At 46.3% G+C, this 25,687-nt stretch overlaps 1 protein-coding gene across 1 annotated transcript in view; it reads right to left on the bottom strand.

Annotated features, from left to right (window-relative positions):
* PKHD1 (PKHD1 ciliary IPT domain containing fibrocystin/polyductin) overlaps nucleotides 1-25,687 on the bottom strand; it is a 370,485-nt gene that overhangs the window by 334,153 nt on the left and 10,645 nt on the right. The window contains exons 6-16 of the mRNA XM_077811517.1: nucleotides 22,142-22,220; nucleotides 19,721-19,795; nucleotides 14,830-14,894; nucleotides 13,581-13,620; nucleotides 11,084-11,154; nucleotides 8,065-8,166; nucleotides 7,493-7,588; nucleotides 6,664-6,805; nucleotides 5,597-5,711; nucleotides 2,296-2,571; nucleotides 1,480-1,569 (exon numbers count right to left, since the gene is read on the bottom strand). Of these exons, the coding sequence (XP_077667643.1) occupies nucleotides 1,480-1,569; nucleotides 2,296-2,571; nucleotides 5,597-5,711; nucleotides 6,664-6,805; nucleotides 7,493-7,588; nucleotides 8,065-8,166; nucleotides 11,084-11,154; nucleotides 13,581-13,620; nucleotides 14,830-14,894; nucleotides 19,721-19,795; nucleotides 22,142-22,220 (1,151 nt within the window). The remainder of the gene's footprint in view (nucleotides 1-1,479; nucleotides 1,570-2,295; nucleotides 2,572-5,596; nucleotides 5,712-6,663; nucleotides 6,806-7,492; nucleotides 7,589-8,064; nucleotides 8,167-11,083; nucleotides 11,155-13,580; nucleotides 13,621-14,829; nucleotides 14,895-19,720; nucleotides 19,796-22,141; nucleotides 22,221-25,687) is intronic.

Raw genomic sequence — 25,687 nt, 5'->3', positions numbered from 1 at the left:
CTGGTTAACCACTAGAACAACCAAATCACACTGCCAAGAGAAATAGCGGATTCTCCATCTTTTGATGTCTTCAAATTAGGGCTGCCAAGTGATTAAAAAAATGAATCACGATTAATCACAAGATTAAAAAATTGCAGTTTTAATAGCACTGTTAAACAATAATAAAGTACCACTTACTTATATATTTTGGATGCTTTCTATATTCTCAAATATAGGCTCTGGGCTGGGGGTTTCACCCCCCTCGAGGCTCCAGCCTGGCTTGGAGGTTCAGCCCCCTGCCTCCAAAGCTCCAATCCCACCCCAGATGCCTCCCTCCCCACCCAGAGGTATGCAATTAATGAATTAAAAAATTAATGCATTAATTTTGCTTCCATTTAATCACAGGCATTAACTGCAATTAATTGACAGACCTACTTCAAATCAAAACCAGATGCCTATATGGAAGACATGCTTTAGTCAAACACAAGTTATTGGATTCAATACGGGAGTAACTGGATGAAGTCTGTAGCCTGCATTACACAAGTCAGACTACATCTAACGGTCCCTTCTGGCCCTAAAATGTATTAATCAAAGCACACTTCCAAACACTGAGGTTCACCCATCACTTTTTTCTTTTTTAAGAGATTACTAGTTACAGTGAGGGCTAGACTCTATTCGAGCAACAAGAATTATTTCAGGAAGCTCCCTGGCCTGTGTTATGCAGGAGCTCAGACTAGATCACAGTGGTCCTGTCTGGCCTTAGAATCTATGAACATTTTTTGCAGTGTTGTTGGAACTGTGCTGGTACCCGAACATGAGAGAAACAAGGTGGGTGAGGAAATATCTTTTACTGGACCAATGTCTGTTAGTGGAAGGGAAAGGCTTTCAAGCCTCCCAGGGGAGGTAGGAGAGCACTTAATATTAAGTGTTAGGGTTAGATTTTTAAGTGCCCTCTGACAGCATGTGTGAACCCCTTCATGCTTAACAATCAGTTCCCCTCCTTATAGTTAGCTCAGCCATTCTGTTTACCTTCTCCAGACCTGGCGCAATAAGAACTATTGCCTCACCTACCTTGTCTCCAATCTGCGAGCACAGCAGAAATCAATGGCTTTGAAGAACCCAGTTCCAAACCCTTGTCCGAGGGATGTGAGGTCCCTCTTGGTGTATGTTCCCGGGTGGCAAAGAACCTATTCTCAGGTGTCCGAGTCCCTCTGCTGATCAACATGTATCTGCACACTGCTTGTGTTTCATTTTGAATGCATGGGGGACCAAATCAGATATTGTGGGATTTCAGAGGCTCTAACTAGGGGTTGGTCCACCAATATCCTTTTGAAAAGCACTCCCAATAACTGTAAAAGTACCTGGGATTACAGCAAAAGGTCTCAGGCTCCAGGCCAGATCCTCAGCCTGTGTAAGTCATCATGCCTCCATTGATTTTATTGGAGCTACGACGTTTTACACCAGGTGAGGTTTTGGCCCTCTGTCTTTAATTATACAGACCTGACCAGCTGTAGCATTTGTTGCCATCATGTTGCTGGATACATTGTCCCAGGAAATACGGAACCATCCTGTGCCAGATAAAGTCAGCATCTGACAGGTAGGAAAAACAGGAACAAACGATGTGAGCTACATACAACTCAAAAAGTGTCAGATGATCTGCTAGTTAAGAGGATCTTTACATCAGCAGTATTCTGCCCTTCTGGTCTCTGCAAGACAACAACAAGTGTCACTTTAACCACCCATCGCTCTATGTGATTTGTTGCAATTTACTCTGAAAGTCTTGGTTCTCAGATTACTGGGGCAGAGAGGTTAAGTGACCTGCCCAGGGTCACACGCAAACCAGTGGCAGACCCAGGACCAGAACCTCAGGCTCCCAATGCCCAGTCTTGTGCTTTAGCCACTAGAATAAGCGTTCCTCTAACTACTGAGAAATTCTTTTTCCTATAATAAATCTCTTTTTATTAGCTCATTATGAATATCAGTTGATTCAGTTCCCAAGTGACACACGTCAGATCCATGTTTGCTAGGAAAAGAGATGTGGTCCTACCTTATGTTAACTAATATAATCAAATTCTAGTTTTAACACATGTTAGCAGGTCAAGGTAAAACTAATCTGCTAACTCATGTTAAAACTACAAACTGCCTTGTCTTCACTAGGATTTTACTCCATGTCAGTTAACTTGCCTTAACTAACAAACACACCATTTTTCTTTGCTAGTGAAGACAAGGCCTGTACAATAAGGGTTTGCTGAAAAATAAGTGGAGTAAATAGCTCATGAAGCATTCAAGGCACAGGATCACAGATGTGGCACTGACCTGTATCTCTGGAAGCCGGTGGGCATTGGCCCGGATTTCGTGCCTCTCTCTGCGATAGGTGTTCACCACATCAGGGTTTAGCCAGGTGTTGTGCAGCTGAACCCCAACTTGCATCCCACTGCTTGGTGCCTTCCCATGATGCAGCGCTTCCAGGTAGTACTTTGAGCCACCGATCAGCTCAAATTTCTGGGATTTTGGCTGCCAACTCTTGCTCCAGTTCTTCTCCCAGCGCTCGGACCATTCAGAAGCACCAGCAGGAATAGAGGCAACTTTCACCTGCGTTCAAATCAACAAAAGCAACAAGGCAATTACACAGCAGTGTCTGGCTCCAAAATAATACATGAACCTGACCTCTTTGTAATTTAAAGGTACACTCTCTCCAGCTAAAGAGAAAGCAGACCACATTCACAGCTATGAGCAGATGTCTGCAGCATCCCTTCCTTTTTGTAAGGGAAAATCCTGTCTAGCACAGAGTGCTGTGATCAAGGGGTCTGAGCTGAGTCCCAAGAAGAGGTGATTTCTCATATCTCACCCCAGCCCTATAACAACTCACCCAGTGGCCTTGGATAGGTCACTTAGGTTCCTCCTCTGTAAAATGGAAGTTGTGTGATCTACCTGTCTCAGATGGGTGTTGTGAGAAACAGTCAGCTTCCACTTTTAAGCTGATTTGAAGGTTAATAGAGCTAGATTTTATTTGGTAGAGGCCCTGCTGAGTCTTCTCCTTACACTCCTGTTGAGAAATAACAGTGGCCCATGAGGAATCATCTAAACCGAGCATCTTTCATTCATTGGATTTGAAATGGAGTCTTCCCCCTCAATTCCATGGAATCTGAGGTAACCGTGGAGGCCACCTCAGAGAAGCTGTTTGTTAGGAGGAGCCCTTTCAAGGTGACAACAGGAAAAAGACACTAAAAAGAGCACCACAGCTTAAAATCACGAGAGGGAACAAAACCAGTGAGCTAATTCCCTTTCCCAACCCAAGGTATTATAAGCTACGCAAGAAACACTACCTGTAGGTAAGGCTGCAGTCCCAATTTTAAGTCCCAATTTTCATTTAAACCATTCAAGTGGAAATTTTTCATGCTGGGTGTCAGTCTCAGGGTGGATTTTTTTTTTAAACTTTCAGTTAAACTTGGTCAGCAATTTAATTACAGGATTACATTCTAATATTTCCATAGGACCCCTGTCTCATTCAGTGCACAGGATGGACTGTGCGCTGGGATGAATCAAGGCTGCATGGTGAAGATGGCTGCTGTCCATAGGGCCCCTGCCTCACTTGTTGCAGAAGCTGGAAAGCGAATGAGGCAGGGAACTGGAGGAAGAGAAGGATGGTCTCAGAGTTAAGTTGAATGCTGCCCTGGAGAACTGGAGTCTATCCCTGCCTGTGCCAGAGAGCTCCTGTGCGGTGCTGGGCAAGTCTCTTAAGCCAAAATGTTCCACAAGTGACCACTTGTGAAACAAGTGGGATCCGCCGTTTCTGGTTGCCCAACTTGAGATACTTGGGGTCTGATCTGCAGAAGTGCCGAGCACTCACAACTGCTATGGAGGTCAATAGCTTCCAAATTTGACACTTTGGGTTTTCATCTCTGCCCCTCAGTTCCCCGTGTATAAAACGAGGCTAATAATACCCTCATCTCACGAGAGTGTTACAGAAATAAATGCATTAATGTGCATGAAGAACTAAAATGCTAAGACAGCATCATAGAAAAGCCCTTAAGGAAATTAACAATTTCATATTCAGTGCAGGCCTTCGGATGGAGTGCAGTAAAAATGGCATGGGGCCACGCACTGAATGAGGAGGATAAATCGAAATATTGGATAGCGCCTCATTCAGTGGACACTGACTGAGGCAGGATTCCTGTGGGAAAACAACAGTACACGATCACGTCATTAAGGACTGTATCATCATGCATTTGCACACAAGGGGGTTAAATTAAAGTTGCACAGGCAACCTTAATTCTAGCATTTCTGTTTCCAGAGGCAGGTTTGTCAGTAAAGAAGGCACATGACTGTCATTAACAGCACGTGCACCAAGCTCTGACTGAATACGCTTAGGGTTCTGGAAACAGCTGGTGCTCACTGAGCATGCTCATCTCATTTGCATAGGAACCTCCTTCCTGCTAACCTGATACTCATTCTTTTGTGGTAAGTGAGATCTTCAAGGGTAGCAGAGGGAGACTTTTCCCCTCCAAGGTAACTGGGCACCAGACAAAGAGCCCTTGGAGACTGGAGTCTGCTCTTCCCTTGACCGTAACCTGCCAAAGGACCTCAATCTTGAGCTAGGAGCCTCGCTTCCAGGGAGGAAAGGATAATTGAGTCTCTAAGGCCCATTTGGTTCTCGGCCTCTCAAGATAGATGCCAACAAAGGTGCCAACTGTGACTGCATTTTTACTCGCCAACCAAACACTCCATCCACCTCCTATCAGACACATTCTAAGGAGTCACTGAAACACCATTCCCTGGCATGGGACAAGGACCCCACGTTGCAGCTGAAATTAGAACAAGGGTAGCATGTACCACCCATCCGCATTACAACACCTTTCAAAGTGCATCCCATTCTGCCAGAGGGAGAGAAAACTGCAGCAAGCAGAGAGCATTTGGAAAGCTGGACAATCAAGGGGCCTGAGTCCCTGCTGGGTTATGCTGGGGTATGTGATAGAGGCACCCCTTGCAGGGAGTTCGCTCCAAACTCCTACCCCTCGCCTTGGGGAGGCAGGAATTCACCCAGGAGTCAGTCAATACAGCACTGCTATCAATGACAAACAAATCAGCAACGGTCCCCTTTATCAGCAAACAAACTACCTCAGTGACCCCCAGCATCAGTCCTGCAGTCTCCTATCCCTTTGGGCTCTGGCTGATTCTCATGCGCTGTGAACACTTATAGTAGCCATACACACAGGCTGCCTCCTGGCCCACTGGGTCCCTACCGCAGCACATGCTCTCTCCAGTAACCCTTCTTGAATCGCAATCCCATCCTCCAAATCAGAGAGGGTGGGCACCAGGAAGAAGGGGTGGGATTTCCTGCCACCTCTCAAGCCAACGGGCACAGGAGGTTCCCTCTTTGCCTCTTTGCTCATCTCCCCCACCATTCGGGGTTGCAGAGCCTGCTTTCACAGCACTGTTTCTGATCTGTGTAGTGTCATCACGCTAGGGCAACGCCACTGAAAAAAATCAACACAACAGCTGGAGAATCAGGCCCAAGAAATCCTACTTGCATGAAGGGAAATCCCAGTGCTTGATAACTGTAAATGCAACTCTTCCATACCCTGCACGTCCTATTTTTGCTGCCCTAATGACATACCTTTTTCCCTGGGTCTTCTGACAGGCTTAGATGCAAGGAAGCCCTGCCATCTGCCTGAATCCAGAAAGTGTAATTATTTGTCTGTGGTGCCACAAAGAATCCACGTAGTCGTGAGCTAGGCAGCAGAAGAATATCCATGTCAATAAAAGCAGTGCCAAATCCCTGACAAACAGCTGCTTTCTCCCATTTATTAACAGGAAGAGGGAAATATTTGTACTCAAATTCAAGAGCTTTTACCAGTTTTTAGGCACTCAAAATCTGACCTGTTTTCACAGGGAAAAAAATTATGACATCGCACAAATATTTCCAAGAAAAAAAAGTGAAAATAGACTGGGGTTGTTTTTTTAAAGCAGAATCATCCCCATTGCTGAGTAGGAAAAAGCGTTCAAGTTGGAAACCTACCCAAGTTCAAGGGAGAGGCACGTGAAATTGTCAGAAAGGTGAAAAAGTTTGTATTTCTGCAAAACAAAACACAGCTCTCAATGGACGAATCTCAAAAGGGTCAGCTCACGTGCACCCCAAATTTCTAAGGGCCAGCTCCTCCGCGGGAGTCTACTGGTATTGCTCCATTAACCTGGAGCTAAGCTGCTTCCCACCAGATGAAGATTTGGCCCTCCATGCTTACTTGTGGTGCACACAGTTCCTCTCCAGATGCAATACTTTCTGCTTCTGGCTGAGCTGGTTCTATCTCAAGAGCACTCTCCTTCGAGAGATTTCATCACCTCTGCCTCTAGTCCTGGGCAAAAACCAAGAAGTGCAGCAATACGAGCCAGCTGGTGGCCCAGGATCACACCCCTGGAAGTCAGAAACTCCTCCTACACCACTCTGTTCTGGGTTCTCCATGCAGGGCAACTCAGTAACGATGAAAAATACGGGATAAAACATTTCATTGCATTTTTTGAATTTCAAAAGGCCCTAAAAACTCAAGTACTGAGCAAAGATTTGATTGGAATCATCAGAGCTGCGCAATGAAGCTGGTTACAAAGGACTGGTGTGTGCTATTGTTACTTCTACCACTGCTAAAGGTGCGTGCCAAGTTTTCATCTCCCTTTGAGACCACGGAATACCTGAATGACTGCTGTGCCTGAAAGAGAAATCTTTCTGGAGAGCTGGCATTAGGAACAATCTGCCATCGATACCCAGGGGCTGCTTCAGTTAAATCAGTGCCTGCTGCATCATCCCAGACTTCAAAGAGAAGCCCTCTGTTTCCTGGGAAGTTAAAAAAATATATATATCAAGAATCTAGTCAGCAGCAGCTGATGAAAAGTCCACAGCACATGAAAGAATGAATAGCAAAACAATGAAAAAGCTGCAGGCATAGTCTATGGATTGCCGGATAATAATCTCTGAAAAGAGATGTTTGGGGACCTATTAATGGGATCAATGTTAGTTCCAGGCTAGGAACACAGGAGAGACAATGCCTTGATCTATAGAGTCCCCTCCAGCAAATAAAGAAAAGTACCAAAGGATAGTGCCTCCAGCACTCCCCAACCAAGGTGCGATGGTCAGTACATTGAAGCAAAAGGAAAAATAATTGGGAGAATCCTCAGGGAGCTCCAAAAGGAATCCGAAAACAGACTGGAAATAAAGGAGATTTGTCAGGAGGGGCAAACTCATGAATATCAGGGGCAAAACTGAGGAGCATCATCGGGTTAGTCCAGAGTTCCTAGGTTCAGATGTTACCCAGAAATCCCAAGCAAACGAGGAAGTTTGGTCGGCAAACCCAGAAGAGGCTACCCGACTACTGAAAACCCAAGTGATGTGACATCGGTAGGTTTTGGATAGCCCCGTTTTTATCCATCCCACTACCAAACACAGAATGAAGTCTCTACCCCATTTCCAAATGGCAGCAGAGCAGTTTGCCAAGCAGGGCCTTTGCTCTTAGAAATACTGTACCTGCTTGAGGTGCAGCAAGTCTTCTGGCCTCATCAATGGGTCCAGTGGTGCAACTAATCTTCCGGGGAGAACAGTGCTTGATTTCACAGGGAACTCCTGGCAGTGGGAAAAGGAGAAGTGGGTATATGCAGAAGGAGACTGAAGAACATAAACCCAGGCCTAAACTTTTTAAGGGATGAGTGCCCTTTGTTTCTGAAAGAGATTAGCAGAGCTCCCCTGCATCACCTTCAGACAAGGGCAACATCACACCGAACAGAGGGCTTATATCTTTAGCCAGTTATTCATTTGAATTCACAGCAGTGAGGGCCTCTCATACGGCAAGTATCATGGTTCTTATGTCCACTACCATGCAACTTACCTGTACGTGGAGTCCCACCAACTTTGACTCAACTTTAGTAGGAGTTGCTGGAGCAAGTGCTATTGGAGAATCAGGCCCTAAGGGAGCTGGCTCCTCTGAACACGTGTCCAACTGGGCATTCAATATGGTGGCACAGGTGTAACCAAAGGCAGAATTTGGACTGTGGTCTTCATTCTGTCACTGTAATATCCCAAACTGATTTGTACATTGTTACCTGCAACTGTGACCTGCACGGGCTGGTCAAAGAAGTCTCCTGTGATCGTGAGGTCACTTCCTCCTCGTAGGCTTCCCGAAACAGGAAACACAGATACTATCTCTAGAGAGGAAGGAAAAGGAGACTCAGAGAATGGACCTAGCTAACATGCATTCGGAAAGGTCCATCCCACTCCTGCTTCCATTAAAACTAAAAGCAACACTTGCATTGACCTCAGCGGGAGCAGGCTCCGAGAAACTAAATGGCCTAAAATCATCCCTAGCCCGAATTCATCCAGGAAACCAGTGGAATTACAGCCAGAATTAATTTGATCCTACATGTATAGCTCAGCTAAAGGACAATTTAAGGAGGTATATAACAACTCTTACAAGCTCGTGTAATTCACATCCCGAGGAGGCCAAAAGCAGGTGAAATTAAACTATTTTTGACAAGTGGTTCTCAACCTTTCCAGACTACTGTACCCCTTTTAGGAGTCTGATTTTTCTTGCACACCCCCAAGTTTCACCTCACTTAAACTATTTGCTTACAAAATCAGAGACAAAAATACAAAAGTGTCACAGCCCACTGTTACTAAAAAATTATTACTTTCTCGTTTTGTCTGTATGAAATTTTACATCATACTGACTTTGCTAGTGCTTTTTATGTAGCCTATTGTAAAACTAGGCAAATATCTAGATGACTTGATGTACCCCCGGAAGACCTCTGCGTACCCCCAGGGGTACATGTACCCCTGGTTCAGAACCACTGTTTTAGGCTGTTTGGCTTGCCTCTGAATTTAACCCACAGATTTGACTGTTGTGAACTTTCTGTCAGCAGTGTTGCTGTAGCCATGTTGGTCCCAGGATATGAGAGACAGGTAAGATGGGTGAGCCCAGACCTGAAGAAGAGTTCGGTGTCAGCTTGAAAGCTTCTCTCTTTCACCACCTGAAGTTGGTCCAATAAGAGATATTACCTCATCCACCTTTGCTCTCTAATTGAACTTTCGAACAGTTGAATACAATGCTGTTAATCCTTAGCGTTTAGGGCCAAATCCTGAGAGGTGCTGAGCCTCTGCAATTGCCAGTGATATAAATGGAAGTTGTGAATGCTCAGATTTGACCTCTAGTCTCCGTTTGCATGGACCATCTGGTTATTTTTCCACTAGATGGCAGTGTGGCTGTTTAGCATTCCTCATCTCTCACGCACACACAGGTACTGTAGCTAGATGGGGCAACTGCAATTCTAAACACTGAATCACACTTTTGTAATCCTTAAAATGGGCTATTTGGAGAGATGACCTTAGCTTTCCCAAGTCTCAGATTTTTCTAATCCATCCATTTAAGGACCATATTAATCTTTCATCCGTCAAGAGGGTCCCTCTAAATCAGGGATTGGCAACCTTTGGCACGCAGCCCGCCATGGTAAGCCCCTGGCGGGCCAGGCTGGTTTGTTTACCTGCAGCATCCGCAGATTTGGCCGATCACAGCTCCCTCTGGCCACGGTTCACCATCCTAGGCCAATGGGGGCTGCGGGAAGCGGCGCGGGCCAAGGGATGTGCTGGCCACCCTTCCTGCAGCGTCCATTGGCCTGGGACAGCAAACCAAGGACAGTTGGAACCGCAATCGGCCGAACCTGCGGACGCAGCAAGTAAACAAACTGGCCCCGCCCTCCAGGGACTTACCGTGGCAGGCCGCATGCCAAAGGTTGCCGATCCCTGCTCTAAATCCTTTGAACCAAGTCCTTTATACATGTGCACATCACAGATCATCAGTCCATTAGTTACAGTAGCTACAATCAATGGTTAGATCAGGCCTTCGTAGGAAAGATAGAGCAGGCAAGCCCTGAAACCTGTTCAGACTAGATGAGCCAAATGGTCTTTTCTAGCCTCGTTCTATCTTTGTTAGCAATCAAAGCCAAGTGCTTTATGGTCCATGAAACTTAGACCTGTGGTTGTACTTTGAGTTTTAGACCCAGATTCTTCTTAAAGATCATTGACAGCAGCTACTGAGGATTTAATTTTCTATTGTCTAGAGAGCTGGAAATTGCATGCCAATTATTGTGAAACAAAACAATCGTTATACAATACAATGCTTTGCTCAGTACAAGACAATACTACAGTAGTCTGTGATATATCTTTGCTCAGAACTCTTGACTCTCACACTGAAACTCAAGAGATACAATCCAGTCAGCTAGGGGATGGGGACAAAGTAATTTTCAGCTGATTCATCCTATCCAAAGCCCCCTGCATGTCAAAGACCTCAACTCCCACCAACTTCAGGAGGATTTGAGGGGGCAGAGCGGGGTCAGGCACATAGTGTAGGTCTGGCAGGAGAAATAGTGGGGTTGCTTGATCACCATCCCATTTCCAGACCTGCTGATTCTCCTGTTGTTAGGGTTCACTCGCTCAATACCCTTTCGAGATTTCAGAGCCACCCACACCAGGAAGGTGTACCACACAAAGGGTACGTCTACACGAGGGGGGCTTCCCAGCATGGGCAGACAGACGTGGGCTAGCTCTGCTTGTTCTAGCACACTAAAAATAGAAGTTTGGGCTGGGGCTGGAGCCTGGGTTCTGAAGCCCCACAAGGGGAGAGGGTCTCAGAGCCCGGGGTTAAGCCCGAGCGCCAAGGTCTACCCTGCAATTTCACTGCCCTGCAGCCTGAGCCCTGCGAGCCCGAGCCAGCTGAATCAGGCCCCCCATGGCTGTTTTACTGCAGTGTAGACGCACCCTGAGTGATAAGGCCTCTCTTGAGGGGCGTTCAGTTCAGCATGCAATGAAAGCAGGAAGAGAGGGGAAATCTGGACACTTCCCCCAACCTTAGCTCATAAAAAGATAGAGGGCTAGATTTTGTATCTCATCCTGAGGTCCTTTTTGGGCTCTCTGTCTACACGAGAGCAACTCCCACTGAATCCAAAGGGAAATGCACACAAGGATTGAAGGCACAGTAACATTGGGAAGAATAGTAGAAAGATTTTCTTCATAGGCCTCTTTGGACTTGTCATAGGACAGGGCAGTCATCGGGGAAGCAGCGAACAGCACCTGAGAATGTTTGATACAGGAAAAGCTCCTGTTTGGCACTGATGAGCCAAGCATCCTTGCGTACCATCGACCTGCAACATGAGAGAAAGGCCTGTGAAACTCCTTGGAATCTGAGCTGAGGATGGATCTCCCCACAGTACCAGGGAAGCTGAACGGAACATCTCAGAATAAACACAGGAGAACACAGTTATTCTAGGATAACAAATGCTACTTTTCACCCATATATAGAATCATAGAATCACAGAATATTAGGATTGGAAGAGACCTCAGGAGCTCATCTAGTTCAATCCCCTGCTCAAAGCAGGACCAACCTCAACTAAATCATCCTGGCCAAGGCTTTGTCAAGGATGGAGGTTCCACCATCTCCCTAGGTAACCCATTCCACTGCTTTACCACCCTCCTAGTGAAATAGTGTTTCCAAATATCCAACCTAGACCTCCCCCACTGCAACTTGAGACCATTGCTCCTTGTTCTGTCATCTGCCACCACTGAGAACAGCGGAGCTCCATCCTCTTTGGAACCCCCCTTCAGGTAGTTGAAGGCTACTATCAATATTGCAGCATTCATTCAAGCATCCGAATTAGAGCTGGTCAAAATTCTTCAACTGAAAAATTTTTCCATCATCAAAGGCAGTTTTGTTGAAATCAAAATCTACTATCTCATACTTTCTTACAGGTTTTCCTACTTTTTGCAAGTGTGTAACAGTAAAAAGGGGGGTTTTCCCCACTTTCAGATACTTTGCCTTTTCCCTTTTGTTTCAGTTGGAAAGGGTAGAAAATTAAAAGAAGGGAGAGAAGGGAGAGGGATTAAAATACAAAAATGGAAAATTGAAATGTTTTTGGTGTCCAAAAAAATGAAACGTGACATTCCAAGTCAAAAGAAACAAAGAAGTTCCCAAAACCCAACATTTTGCAGTCAAATTTTCAGTGATTTTTCTCACAGAAAACTCAGCAGGGAAAATTTCGGTTTTCCAACCAGCTCTAACCAAAGTGTATTGTGGGATAGATGGTAGCATTTAACCACTGGCTTACGGATGGAGTCACCATACCCAATATGTGCCTCCCAGAGTTCCAGCAAGTGCAGAATGGATAGCAAACCATGCTGGCCAACGTCAGGAATTCAACCAACTAACTCCAGCACTGAACAGATGAGTCTCTACAGGTTGACCTAAAAAGCTAGATTCCAGAGTTGATACTTGGGACAGACTCATTTCCTCAGTGAATTGGGCATGGCGTGGGAAGACCTATCACATACTAGACCAGTGGGTTACACACAGACTGTATCATCCTTTTGAATAGACAAGCATATTCCCCTGCCACAGTTTGTACGTGGGGGGTGTAGGTCATGGTGCACCTTGTTCCCACACCCTCTGGGGCAGCTTGCAGTCTTGGAGACACATAGAAGGGAAAGGAAAGTGCAGAGACTGTCCCTAGCCTTTGCATAGAGGGGGTTGAACTAGATGTCCTCCTGAGGTCCCTTCCAACTCTGATATTCTATGATTCTATGCGAAGTGCCTTCGACCCTGGACAACACTCCCTGCACCACCTGTTGGAGTTGTGGGGGCCCTTTATAAGCATTAAGTCTCAACACCATGGTGAGGTAGAGAAAACGAGTACAGCGAGATTAAGTGACTAGCCCACGTGTAACCTGTGCCTGCTTGGTGTGGTACTCTGTCCCCCTCTAGTGGCAGCTAGACCAGACAGAGATTGATGAGTCTGCTACAGCCTTGGCTAAGAGAGATGTGTCCTTTAGCTCATGCATTAAGCTCCAGGGGTCCCAGGTTTGGTCCCATCTGCTGGCGACCAGGATCTGTTGGTGTTACACCTGCTCACCGAGGAAATCCGTGACAGAGTCAGAAGTCGAACCCAGCAGTTAATAAGGAAGCTGCCACAATGCATACGCTGATTTCTACCCACAGCTCAGAGATCTCCGGTTGACTTTTTTGTCCAAACAACTGATTCATGAGCAAGGACAATGAACAGCACTGATAATCAAGCCACTGGGAGCAAGGCTCTTCTGCTGTGTAAAGCAAAACCCGCATAGAAATCTCACTGGGCATCAGCTGCCAGACACCCCTTCTGACACTGCATTTGGACCAGAACCAACCCCTTCCTCCTTCTCCACCCCTAACATTCACAACTGAAGATCTGGTTTTGGCCCATCTAAGAGAAATAAATGTCCACAAGTCACTCAGCCACCCTGCACATGTAGAAGAGTGGTGATAGGGAATTATGCCCATCTGTATCTAATGGATACCCCTGTTCTGTGCACTTAAACAATGGCAAGGAGACCCCCAGATCCTTTCGATAGTCTCTAGGGAACTTTCTTCTTATTGCAATGATGATCAGTTCATCCCGTTGAGACAGCAAAGGGCCATGGCTAGGTATGTATATGCAAGTTCTATTAAACGTATCCAGGTCCTCTTTCTGGACCCAGAAATGCAGCGGTGCTACCATAGGAAACCACAGATGAACGAGGCAGCGTTTCAGTTACTCACCTTCCTTTGTTGAACACTGAAAAGCTAATGTTCTGCGAACCTGTTGGAAGAGAAAACACACACAGTTAATGCAGGAACATGGGGGAGTCCGTAGAAAAAGCACACCAGACTAGGATCTACACTAAGGGCCTGATTCTCCTTTCTTCACTGACTTTACTCCGGTGTATCTCCATTGACTTCAGGGGAGCTATTCTGATTTACTGCAAGAGGACAAAGTGCATCAACTAGTTATGCTATGAGATGGCACAGAAGCTCGAGAACCACACCCCAAAAACCCCAATGGAGTGGTCACACCAAAACCAGATTGCACAGTCTCCAGCTGACAGAGGAGCCTGCCACATTATTATTATGGGAGCACCTAGAGACCCGAACTGAGATCAGGACCCCGTTGAGCCAGTCACTGTCGCATTTTACAATCTAAACATTCAAAACAGAGTCAGGGGAAATGAGGCACACAGAAAGCTTCAGAGTAATCTTCTCAAAAGCCTCTAAGTCCTGTTTTCAAACATGACTAAGGCTCTTAGGAAGTTTAAGTCTCACTGAAAGTCAGTGGGATTTTGGCTCCCAAGTCACTTTTGAAAACAGGACTGAAGCACTTTTGAAAATATCACTCAAAAGTGACTACCCACAGCCTCCTAGCAGGTCAGTATCCAAGCCAGGTCTCTAGAATCCCAGTTCAGTGGCTTAGCCACCAGACCTAAATAACTCTGGGCTTCCACCAGGGCAAACCCTTACACATTGGTAATCATATGAGGCAGCTTCCCCCCCACACACCCCTATTCTCCTAGGAATGGCCTGTATCAAAGGCCTACAACTCAGATGACAAGCATAGCAGAAGGGGCACCTTCACAGCTCTAGTAACACAGTGATGTGAACCAATGAGCAAGTGACACACTGAGCCCACAAACACCATCAAAACTCAGCTACTCCAGGGACAGGGCCGTAAAAGTACATAGCTGGGGACAACTCATTCTTGTGCGCCTCCACTTAGATATGAGGAGGAAAGTTATCATATAAAGAAAGGTGAAGGTCAAAAAATGGGTGAGGGAGGGAAATGTTTACAATAAATAAGTCATTAGGTTACAATCATAAGACCAGAGTCAGAAAGGGCAGAAGCGTTCCAGGGACTTGCTCCAGACCCTGGGTTTCCGATTGGACAGCTGTACACCCAGGGGGGTATTTCATTAATCATGCCACCTTTCGAGGCAGAGACCAGAATTGTAGGTGTACATGTTCCCTTTCCACTGACCGATATAGCTGCCTTCAATACGGCACTGTAAGGTCCCTGTTCCATGATCCATCTGAATGGGATAGCTGTAAAGAGACAGCGAAATTGTGAAGCCTTTACAAAGGAAAGGGAACACAAGGAAAACACAGCCATACCATTCCAAACAAAACACAGCTTGTCCCGAGTCCCAGGGCTTGGTCCTGATACTGGAAGGATGCTTGGACCCTCAGCTTAAATGGGAGGTGAAGGCAAACAGCATCTCACAAGACTGGGTCACTGGAGAAGGTGCGTAGGAGGAAGGATGTAAGGAAGAGGTTCAGTCCTGAGGTTGCTGTGATGCAGACTAGCTACTGGCCAGACCTTTCTGGGCATGTCTACACTGCAAAGTAAGCCCAGGGTTCAAACTCAGGCTCAAGCCTCAACCCTCTTCCATCTGCACACAAATCACGCTAACCCAAAGCTCGGACTCAGGGTCCCAGGACCCTACAGGGCTGGAGGTTCCAAGCCGGAGTCAAGCTGGGAACCGGGACTCAAGCCTTATTGCTGTGCAGTATAGACGCAGCCCCGCTGGACTTATGCTCTGGGAGCCCACCAAACTTATCCTGCAATTCCACGGGCTGACTTTCTTTGTCCTCTGGAAAGTCAAGTTTGGTGGACAGCCAAGTTTTCCCACAATGCATCATGAACAAAGGGCTAGAGCGGCCACATTTTCGGAGAGCAATAGAAAGTCTGGGATGTGGGTGGTTGGACTTGGGCCTGCATAATGCAGTGTAGACACTGGAGACCCAGGATGGGATGGGGCCCAGGATTCAACAAGTCCTAACCTGGGACTACCACTAAGTGTAGATGCTCAAGCCCTAGGTTAACAAACCTGTCCACTAACTTGAATTCTACTGACTCTGGGCTTACTCTGTAGTGTAGACATACACTCTATGGCCCCAAGGTATGAGAAATGCAACAATGGCTTAAAGGTGGACTTTGTCCCCTGTCACAATGTGGACTGGGCCTCTTTAAGGAGCCCCCAGCCCAATGGTGCCTCATTAATGGCCCCTAAATGGGGCCTGATAGACAGCAACTGACGCCTCTAAAGAGCCAAAGGGAAACAGAAAACAAAGGTTTCAGATTAGCAGCCGTGTTAGTCTGTATCCGCAAAAAGAAAAGGAGGACTTGTGGCACCTTAGAGACTAACAAATTTATTTGAGCATAAGCTTTCGTGAGCTACAGCTCACTTCAATGCATCCGATGAAGTGAGCTGTAGCTCACGAAAGCTTATGCTCAAATAAATTGGTTAGTCTCTAAGGTGCCACAAGTCCTCCTTTTCTTTTTGAGAAAACAAAGGGAAACAGGAAACTGTGACAGAGACCAGAAGACTTCTGAAGAGGACCCTTGATCAGGGAAGGGTTTGGGCCAGGAAGTCAGAGGGCTGAAGATAGCTGAAGGCCAGAGAAAGCGGACTCCAGGGAAGAAGGGGGGGAACATTACAGCTAGGAAGGGCTGGGAGTTGCCTGCTGAAAGCAGGGAATTGAGTTGAACTTTGTAGATTTTATTTTGGGACTTCGAGTTTTGTTCTGAACTTTGATCTTGATAAACCCAGGCCCTATGGAGGGGTGGATTGCCTGTATGCACAATTTATTAAGGAGTCCTGAAGAGGGAAACAGAGGTAGGAAGCTGCAACACCCCTGACCACAAGGGGGTGCTCAGGAGGAGGCAGACCCGGATTATTCCCCCCACCCCAAACCACAGAAATGGAGAAACTGAGAATCAGGTCCTGTGTGTCTTTCAAAGAAGAGAGGAGTATTACCAGAACAGTTCTCTCTCAGAGGGGTGGTTATAGATTGCTAGCAGGCAGGCTAAGAATGTTGTTAATGTTAAAACTGCTTTGAAGAAATCAATGATGCCAAGGGTAGGTTTGTAAAAGTTTAAACAGTAAGTTGACAAACTGCTTAAACCCTTAGCAGTTTGGCCCTGCCACTCCCATATTTTAAACAAGGACCTTTTCATCAGCAGCGGAGAAGGAATTTATGATTTAAGGGAACTGAGATAGTTTATATTTGGCTAAATAAGTAACGCAAACAGGAATGCCACTGCCAGGAGCTGCTGTCCCGGGAGCATGAAAACTTCCCCCCCATGAAGATCCACTCTGGCAGCTTTCCTGTTACACTGCACTTAGTCACTTACACCTGTATTTAAAGTGAGTGATGATACTTCCACCCTCTGTGTCACTTAGAAGAGTCAAGCGCCCGATCCTCATCTGCAATGAACTCATGCACAGCTGACATTGTCTACACTGGGAGCTTAGCCACTAGTGTCGCCGCACCAGTGCAAGCCCTGGTGTGCTGCGTTGGTGGAGATCTTGTCTACAATCTCTATTGGTGCAGCTGGCCCCAATTTAACCCACATGGGGAAAGGGGGGTTTAAACCATGCTGTGTAACTGCTTCCAATGCTGGGGCTTTGCATTGGGGGCGACTATCCGCAGCTAAAATCCCAACAGCAATAAGGCCTAAGCCGTTCTATTAGCTCCGCTGACCCTGAGATCCACTGGTCTCACGGGTGCCAATAGGGTGGGTCTGTTCTGCCAGCCAAAGCATCCTGGAGAGTGCTGTGCATTCTAGCTCTACCCTCTGCTTTCCCCCTGCGCATTCCTAATACGCCTCCTACACTGGGGTGGAGTGGGCAGTGCAAAGGCAGCTATGCTGGCCCACTCCCATGGCATAAAAGGACCTTAGCTGTCAGGAACTATGGGCTTGAGTTCCCTCAGCTGAGCCTGCGGCTAGCCTGCTCAGCCCTCGGGCCAGTTAATGAGGCCAGTGGGGCTGGAGCAGAACTGCCTGATTGGCAGGCCTGCCCAACTGGCTGCCGGCAGCCCACAGGTCTGCATTTAAGCTCAGCAGCAGCGGCAGGTCGTTGGCTGCTCAACACTTACACAGACAGCTGCATTCTCCTATCCCACTCCCCTGCTTGGCTCCTGACTCAGCTCTGACCCTTGGCCTAGTGGTTAAAGCCTGTTCCTGGCTTTAACCACGAGGCCAGGCTCCAGCTCGAACCACTAGGTCAGATCTCTCATATCCCAGTCCCTGACACTTAACAAGGACTATGGAATCAGTCTCTTGTCTTTTGTTCAGTGCACATTTCCTAGCATGCCACTTATACTCAGGTTGGCAATGATTAAAGCCAAGGGACAAATTTTTGATGGACCAATTTTCCACCCGAAGACCCAGTATCATCAAAAACAAAATGTTTTGTGGAAAAGGGACAATTTCATAGAATATCAGGGTTGGAAGGGACCTCAAGAGGTCATCTAGTCCAACCCCCTGCTCAAAGCAGGGCCAATCCCCAACTAAATCATCCCAGCCAGGGCTTTGTCAAGCCTGACCTTAAAAACCTCAAAGGAAGGAGATTCCACCGCCTCCCTAGGTAACGCATTCCAGTGCTTTACCACCCTCCTAATGAAAAAGTTTTGCCTAATATCCAACCTAAACCTCCCCCACTGCAACTTGAGACCATTACTCCTTTCAACAAGTTGTTCACTGGAAAAATTCTCAAAACGAGTTGTTTTGACTCTCATTGTTTCAACTTTGATATTAGATTAAATTATTGATTTAAATATATTTATACATATACTGCTTTTATGATTAGATGTATTGTATTCGGTGTTTCATATTATACTATTTTGACACTATCAAAATGATCCAATGTTTCTGAATCTAATTTTTTCTGAATTTCTGTTCCACAAGGAATTTTAACTTTTTGTTCCCATTTGGAACAAAAACAAAATTTTGAAACGGCAGAATTTCCCGCAGAACATAAATTCAGTTTTCCAAGCAGCTCTAATAACTATGTTGTTGCCTAACAGGATGCAAGAGAACCAGGAACCTAAAACCTCCCCTGACTGTGGTAATCTAACAAGATGCAGGCAAACAACGAAAAAGATGAAATGTAATAAAGGCCAGGGCAAAGTTCTGCACTTAGGAAGGAAAGATCAAATGCACAACTACAAAATAAGAGGGATAAGAGGTTAGGTGGGAGTACTGCTGTAAAGGATCTCGTGGCTATAGCAGATCACAAATTGAATGAGTCAATGATGAAATGCAGTTGTGAAAAAGGAGTGTAGTAACAGGAGCGTTGTAAGAAAGACACAAGAAGTCATTGTCGAGTTCCACTCAGCAATGAGGAGACCTCACTGGAGTACCGTGTCCAGTTCTGGGTGCTATGCTTCAGGAAAGATGTGGACAAATGGGAGAGAGTCCAGAGGAGAGCAGCAAAACTGATAAAATGTTTAGAAAACCTGACCAAAAAGTTAAAAAAACGAAACCAACCAAACAAAAAACACTGGGCATGTTTAGTTTTGAGAAAAGAAGACAGAGGGGAGCTGATAACAGTCTTTAAATATGTTAAGGGCTGCTGTAAAAGAGGAGTGTGATTCATTGCTCTCTCTGTTCACTGAAGGTAGAAGAAGTAGTAATCCACTTATTCTGCAGCAAGGGAGATTTAGTTTAGAAATTAGGGAAAACATTCTAACTATGAGGGTAGTTAAGCTCTGGAATAGGCTTCCATGGGAGGTTGTGGAATACCCATTATTGGAGGTTTTTCAGAACAGTTGGACAAACACCTGTCAGGGACAGTCTAGGTTTACTTGGTCTTGCCTCACTGCAGGGGGCTGGACTCAGTGACTTCGAGCTCCCTTCCAGCCCTACATTTCTATGAAAATCAACCATCTAGAACCCCATGCACTCCAACAGTTTACCCAATGAGCTGACTTTTCAAGAGCCCCTCGAAATTGTGACAAAGCACCTGCCTGTTGTTATCATAACCGAGATGGACAGACGATCCTCTACAATCAATTATATGGAGATGTCACAGCAATATGAAATTAGCTACAACCCAAAGCAAAAAGGAAGATCACAAACTAACATGCTTCTCGTTTGCTTGTTGGCAAAAGAACAGAGGCTGATCCATCCATCTCCTTCCGCCTCGAGGATAACAGGGCTAGATAGGAAACAAACAGGAAAGATGTGACATTAGGGGAAGCCATTAAGCTCAAGGGTGAAATTCTGGACCGACTGAAGTCACTGGCAAAACGTCCACTGGCTTCGGTGAAAAAATAAATTCCATATTTTGGAACTATTTGACTTGACAACCCTGGAAAGCTGTGTCCCATACACCTTATGAAACATGTACAACTCTTGCAAACCTAAGGAGCCCTAGCCTCATTCACTGGGCATTTTACAAGATCCACATGAATGAGGCAAGAGCTCATGTGAAATCCTGCTCCAGTCACTGCACATATTCACTAAAGGTGAGCATAGCGGTCCTATAAGATTATAGGCTGAATCTATTCAGTCCGTTGAATTTTCTCGAGTATTTTGAGGTTATATTGTAAATAAATGAAACCAGCATTTCAGTGGAGGATACCAACACACCAAAGCTACACTGAAACACATTCCAACTTTCCATTTCATTAATCACAGCACTTGTAGTTCCCATTGAAGATGGGTGAAACAATAACTGGTACTGAATGCAGGATGTTAATCAGTATCCAGAGGCTAGGGTTGCTGACTCTGAATCAGCTGGTGTAAATCAGTGCAGCTCTACTGACTTATGATTAGGACTCTGTGTCATGGAGGTCGTGGATTTCATGACTTCCTGCGACCTCAGTGACTTCTGCAGCGGCCAGCGCAGCTGACACTGGGGCTAGCTGCTCAGGTGACCTGGGGGACAGCCAAGCTAGCCGTTGCTGGAGCGGCTCTGCAGCCAGCTGCTCGGGTGGCCCCGCAGCCGGCCGCCACCCTGGAGGCCCCGGGCAGCTGGCCCTGGTGACTGCCTGAGCAGCGGTCCTGGGGGTGGCCAGAGCTGCCCCAGCTCAGCAGCTCCTGCAAGCGGTCCCGAGGTGGCTGGAGCAGCTGCTGGCCCCCCCAGGGCTCCCCCACCCCGGTGGTGGCCAGAGCTCCTGGGCAGCTCCTGGGCTCCCAGGGATCCGCCCAGCAGTGGCTGAAGCAGCCACCTGCCCCCCGAGACGTCTCTGCAGCAGCAGCCAGAGCAGCTGCTGCCCGGCTCCCCGCACAGCAGTGGCCAGAGCAGCTGCTGTCCCTTCTGCAGCGGCTCCCCCCATCAGCACCCCCGCCTAAGGTCCAATCAGGGGTATTTATGGTATAAGTCATGGACAGGCCACGAGCCATGATTTTTTGTTTCTTGCCCGTGACCTGTCCATGACTTATACCATAAATGCCCATGATTAAATCCTCGCCTTACTTATGATTTATATCGTCTGAGTTCCCTAACTGGAGAATTTACCTGCGACCCACCAGAATGCTGCCTCCCCTGCAGCAAAAGTCTGTTGCTTCAGAGACTGGTGAATAAAACACCCTAGGCAAACGTGCAATGGGAGAATATTTCTTCCTGCCCTCTCGGCTGAGCAGTGAAATTCTTGAAGCATGAGGTCTGATTACCCTTCTCGTCACGTAAATTGCTGCATGACCAAATACTTTAAAGTAACTGTAGACCCTCTGGGCCCTGATTCTCCACAGCCTTGCACAACCATGTCTACACATGCCAGTTCAGAATCCGCCAGTCACTTAGCCTAGTGGTCGCATTTTATCCCCACTTTGAACTCGCTGGGCCTCTGTTACCCTCCACCTTGTGTGACCATTTACACCAATGGGAATTCAGAATGGTGGCATTTTACACCCACCTGACCCTGGTGTAAATGACCACTTAAGCAACAGGGCAATGGAAAACCAGGTTGCCACTCTGTGGAAGTGCAAGTGACTCTATGAAGCTCGAGGCAGTGGACAGTCAGGCACACAGCCCAGATCCTCCAGGGTATTTAGGCATCTATCTTCCAGAGATTTCAATGGAAGTTAGGAGTCTAAATACCTTTGAGGATTTGGCCCACTGTTTCTTAAGAGCTCTGCTTTAACTTTACATTTGCCGTGAAAATTACTCTCCCCAACCAAGCGAATAGAATTTCTAAAAATGCAATTGGAAGAGAAAATTTATTAACTTGTAGTTTTCTACATTTGAAATTAGTTTCTTTTAATCTCTTAACCCAAATAAAACCTCCAACATCCAGATGCAATTACAGTACAATTCACACTGAGCCACAATTGACTGTGCAGACGCTCAATCAACGGACTAGCTTAATGGACCAGTTGCAATTAGATTAACAAAGTTTGCTGGAGCCCAACTCGTGAGCTGCAATAAACCACAACAAGAGGAAACCAGCAGCTCTGTGCCAACTGGTTGCAATTTATTGCTGTCAAGGAGGCTGATCGAAGAAATGCCCAAAAAAACCAATCACATGGACAGAGCCAGAACATTAATATATGTAATTACCCATCAATATAGTCAGCGTTAAAGTCCATGGTTTCGTATTTTCCAGCAATGATCTGCCCACAGACTTGTATTATGTTTCCTGTTTAAATGAGAAATAAAATAAAGGGATTATTTTTAAAACAGCATGCTAATGTTTGTGGAGTAAGGCAGCTGGCAAAGTGGGGGTTAAGGGCCAGATTTACTAAGGGATATTTAATAATTATTATTATTTGTATTACCAGAGTCCCTAGAAGTCCCCAGTTATGGCCCACTGTGCTAGGCACTGTACAAACACAGAACAAGAGACAGTCCCTCCCCCGATGAGCTTACAATCTAAAAAAAGACAAGAGAGAGCAGATGGATAAAGACAGAGGAGCACAAGGAAACAATACAGGTGCCTAGTGGGACCTACAAAAGTCCTTAGGCCGGCAGCTCCCACTGACAGTCAACAGGAGTCAACTATTTCACTCACTTAACTGGAAACTCATTTTTGGTACTAAAAAGAGAATTCCAATTTCTGGTTTTTCCAACAGACACCAACAATTTTTGACAAAATGAAAAAAAAAAAAAAGTTCCTCTACTTTTTTCATTGTTTTTTAAAAAAGTGTAGAATTACCTGGCCAGCTTTCCTGCCAAATCATTTCAGTTAGCCAAACGGCATCTTTCGGACATTGTTTTTTTATTTTGGAGACCCGAGATTGTGCTTTTATGTTAATTACAGACCTGAGTCAGCTGAGCACTTAACCACATGCTTAACTTTGAGCTGATGAGTAGCCCCATCATTATTCAGGAAAGCATTTAACCCCTGCTTCCCATTAGGCATGTTAATTTCCATTAGACTATCTGCAGGATTAAAATTAGGCATGTTCTTTAGCACTCCGTTGAATTGGGGCCGTTAATGCAGTACTGAGACTGAATAGGTAAAAACCCACAACAAAAGTCAGTGGGTCAAAATCTACTCTCTTTGCCCTTAACTCCAGATTAACACCATTGATTTCAGTGGGCACATTTCACTTTTACACTGGTGCAACTCAGATCAGAACTTATCACCATGCATATGAATTATGAGCTGGAAAACACGGTTATCCCTATTGGACAGGTGATTGAACTGAGGCAAAAAGAGGTTAAAGGACAGATTTTTAAAGGAATTTAGGCACCAAGTTGGATTTTCAAGTGTCCAGGGCCCAGATCCTCAAAGGTATTTAGGTTCTGAACATCTATTGATTTCAGTGGAAGTTGGAAGTCTAAGGGCCTTTGAGAATCTGTGTCTGGGTGTTTAACTCTAAATTAAATCAATGAGATTTAGGCACTAGACACTTTTCAAAATCCCAGTAGGCTCCTTTCTGCATCTTTAGCGATCTAAACACTTTTAGAAATCTGTCCCTAAATGACCTGCACAAGGCCACCCAGAAAGTCTACGGAAGAGCCGCAAATAAAACCCAGGAGTCCTGATGGTCAGTCCTCTGCTCTGAACGAGACAACACTGCCTCCCCGTTACCTCACCGAGGTCAGCGCCAGTAGGCCTGGGCCAGGTAAGTACGTTTTGCATCACGCATTGGTGAAGCGTGGCTCATCAAAGCCCTGAACTTCTGCAAAGGGCAGGGTCAGCTCAAGGGGTCAGAATCTGGCTTTTGTTCCCTGGGGGCCAGCCGGCTGTTTAACTTTGCAATAGATATAAATTGCAAGAGGACAGGATTGTTAACTTCTTGTATCAATATGACCCTAACAACATTTACTCCTCTTCTCCCCTGGCTTTTGATTGGTAACTTCAAGGACTTTTCAATGAAGCAAGAGGAATGGTGTGGAAAGAAATTGCTGAAGAGCAATTCCTGCTTTGAGCAGGGGGTTGGACTAGATGACCTCCTGAGGTCTCTTCCAACCCAAATCTTCTGTGATTCTAAGAGCAGGCTTCTGATGTTCTCAGCAGCAACTTATTCTATAAAAAGGATGGGAGAGGAGGCAGTGCAGGGTTCACACACTGGAGGAAATAGACTTTGGAGGCGGGGTGGCTCACCACAATACAGCTGCAGTCATTAGAACAGGTACAGAGTCTGACATCCAACACAGATCCCGACAGTGAAGGATCACTGGAACTGGGCTTTGTGTGTTTAGAGAGATTTTTAGAGGCGCCTAGGGGAGTCAGGAGCTCAATTTCCACTAAATTGCCCTGAGACTTGGACATTTAACTTTCTAAATCCCAGCTCAAATAAAATACATTCAAATAAAAGAACACACAGAAACTAGGGGCCAGATTGACAAAGAAATTTCAGTGCCTAAAGATGCAAATAGGTGCCTAGTAGGATTTACAAAAGCACCTAAGTGAGTTAGGTGCCTAATTTCCATTGACTTTAAATGGGAATTAAGCACCTAATCTGTGTAGATGCTTTTCTAAATCTCACTAGGTGCCTATCTGCATCTTTCAGCATCTAAATACCTTTGTTAATTGAGCCCTAGGACACTTGCTTTCAAAGCACTTCAAAGTCCAAAACGGTAAATTATACTTAGATGATCTTCCAAAGTAGCTCAAAAATGTCAGTGGAATTATGGCACAAAGAGACCAAGTCCCTGAATCCATAGCTCACTGTCAGACAAACCACCAGTGAGATACACATGCCAAAAGAGAAAGTCATAGACACCTGAAACAGACAAGCATCTATTCTGATCTGAAGTCCTATACAAGTGTTTACTTCCTCCTGCTTGACTCTCACAGAACCAGGCTTGGGCTTTATCTACCAATTTTTTTTTTTTTGCTGATTGAGGCCCCGATCCAGATCTGCTCACGCAAAGCCCCTTTGAAGTTAGTGAGACTCTGTGTGGGTGCAGCGGTTTGAATGGGGTTGCAGAATCAGGACCTAGGACTTTAATCCCTTTAAAAGTAATTACCCCCCCCCCAAAAAAAAAGGAGCCAGGAGATCATCAGAAATACAGATAACCAAGGCATGCACTATTGTTCTACAACATCCTCCTACTCAAACAGCCTTGTGCAAAGGCAGTCAAGTGCCCCACTCCTACAGACACCAAATGCAAGTGTTACCCACTAGTCACTGCATGCTACTAGGATTACCAACTTTCTAACCACACAAAACTGAACACCCCCACCCCGCCCCCTGCGTCACCCTTTCTGAGGCCCCGCCCATGCTCTACCCCTCCTCCAAGGCCCCGCCCCCACTCGCTCCATCCCCCTTCCCTCCATCGCTTGTTCTTCCCCACGCTCACTCACTTTCACCGGGTCAGGGCAGGAGGTTGGGGAGGGAAGGCGGGAGGGCAGGCTCTGGCTGGGGCTGCAGGCTCTGGGTTGGGGCTGAGGGGTTCGGAGTGTGGGAGGGGGTGTGGGCTCTGGGGTGGGGCAGGGAGTTGGGGATGCGGGGGGGGGGGGTGAGGGCTCCAGCTGGATGTGGGGCCAGGGATGCAGGACAGGGCTCTGGGCTTGACCAGGGAGTTGGGGAGCCAGGGGGCTGAGGGCTCCAGGGTGCGCGGTGGTCCTGGCAGCATTTATCGCGGCTCTGAGGAAGTGGCCGCCAGGTCCCTGCAGCCTCTAGGCGCATGGGTGGCCAGGTGGCTCTGCGT

The sequence above is a fragment of the Eretmochelys imbricata genome, chromosome 3, assembly GCF_965152235.1.
Source record: "Eretmochelys imbricata isolate rEreImb1 chromosome 3, rEreImb1.hap1, whole genome shotgun sequence".
Taxonomy (NCBI): Eukaryota; Metazoa; Chordata; order Testudines; family Cheloniidae; genus Eretmochelys; species Eretmochelys imbricata.
Note: the sequence above shows the minus strand (reverse complement) of the source record. Positions and strands in the feature narration are given on the sequence as shown.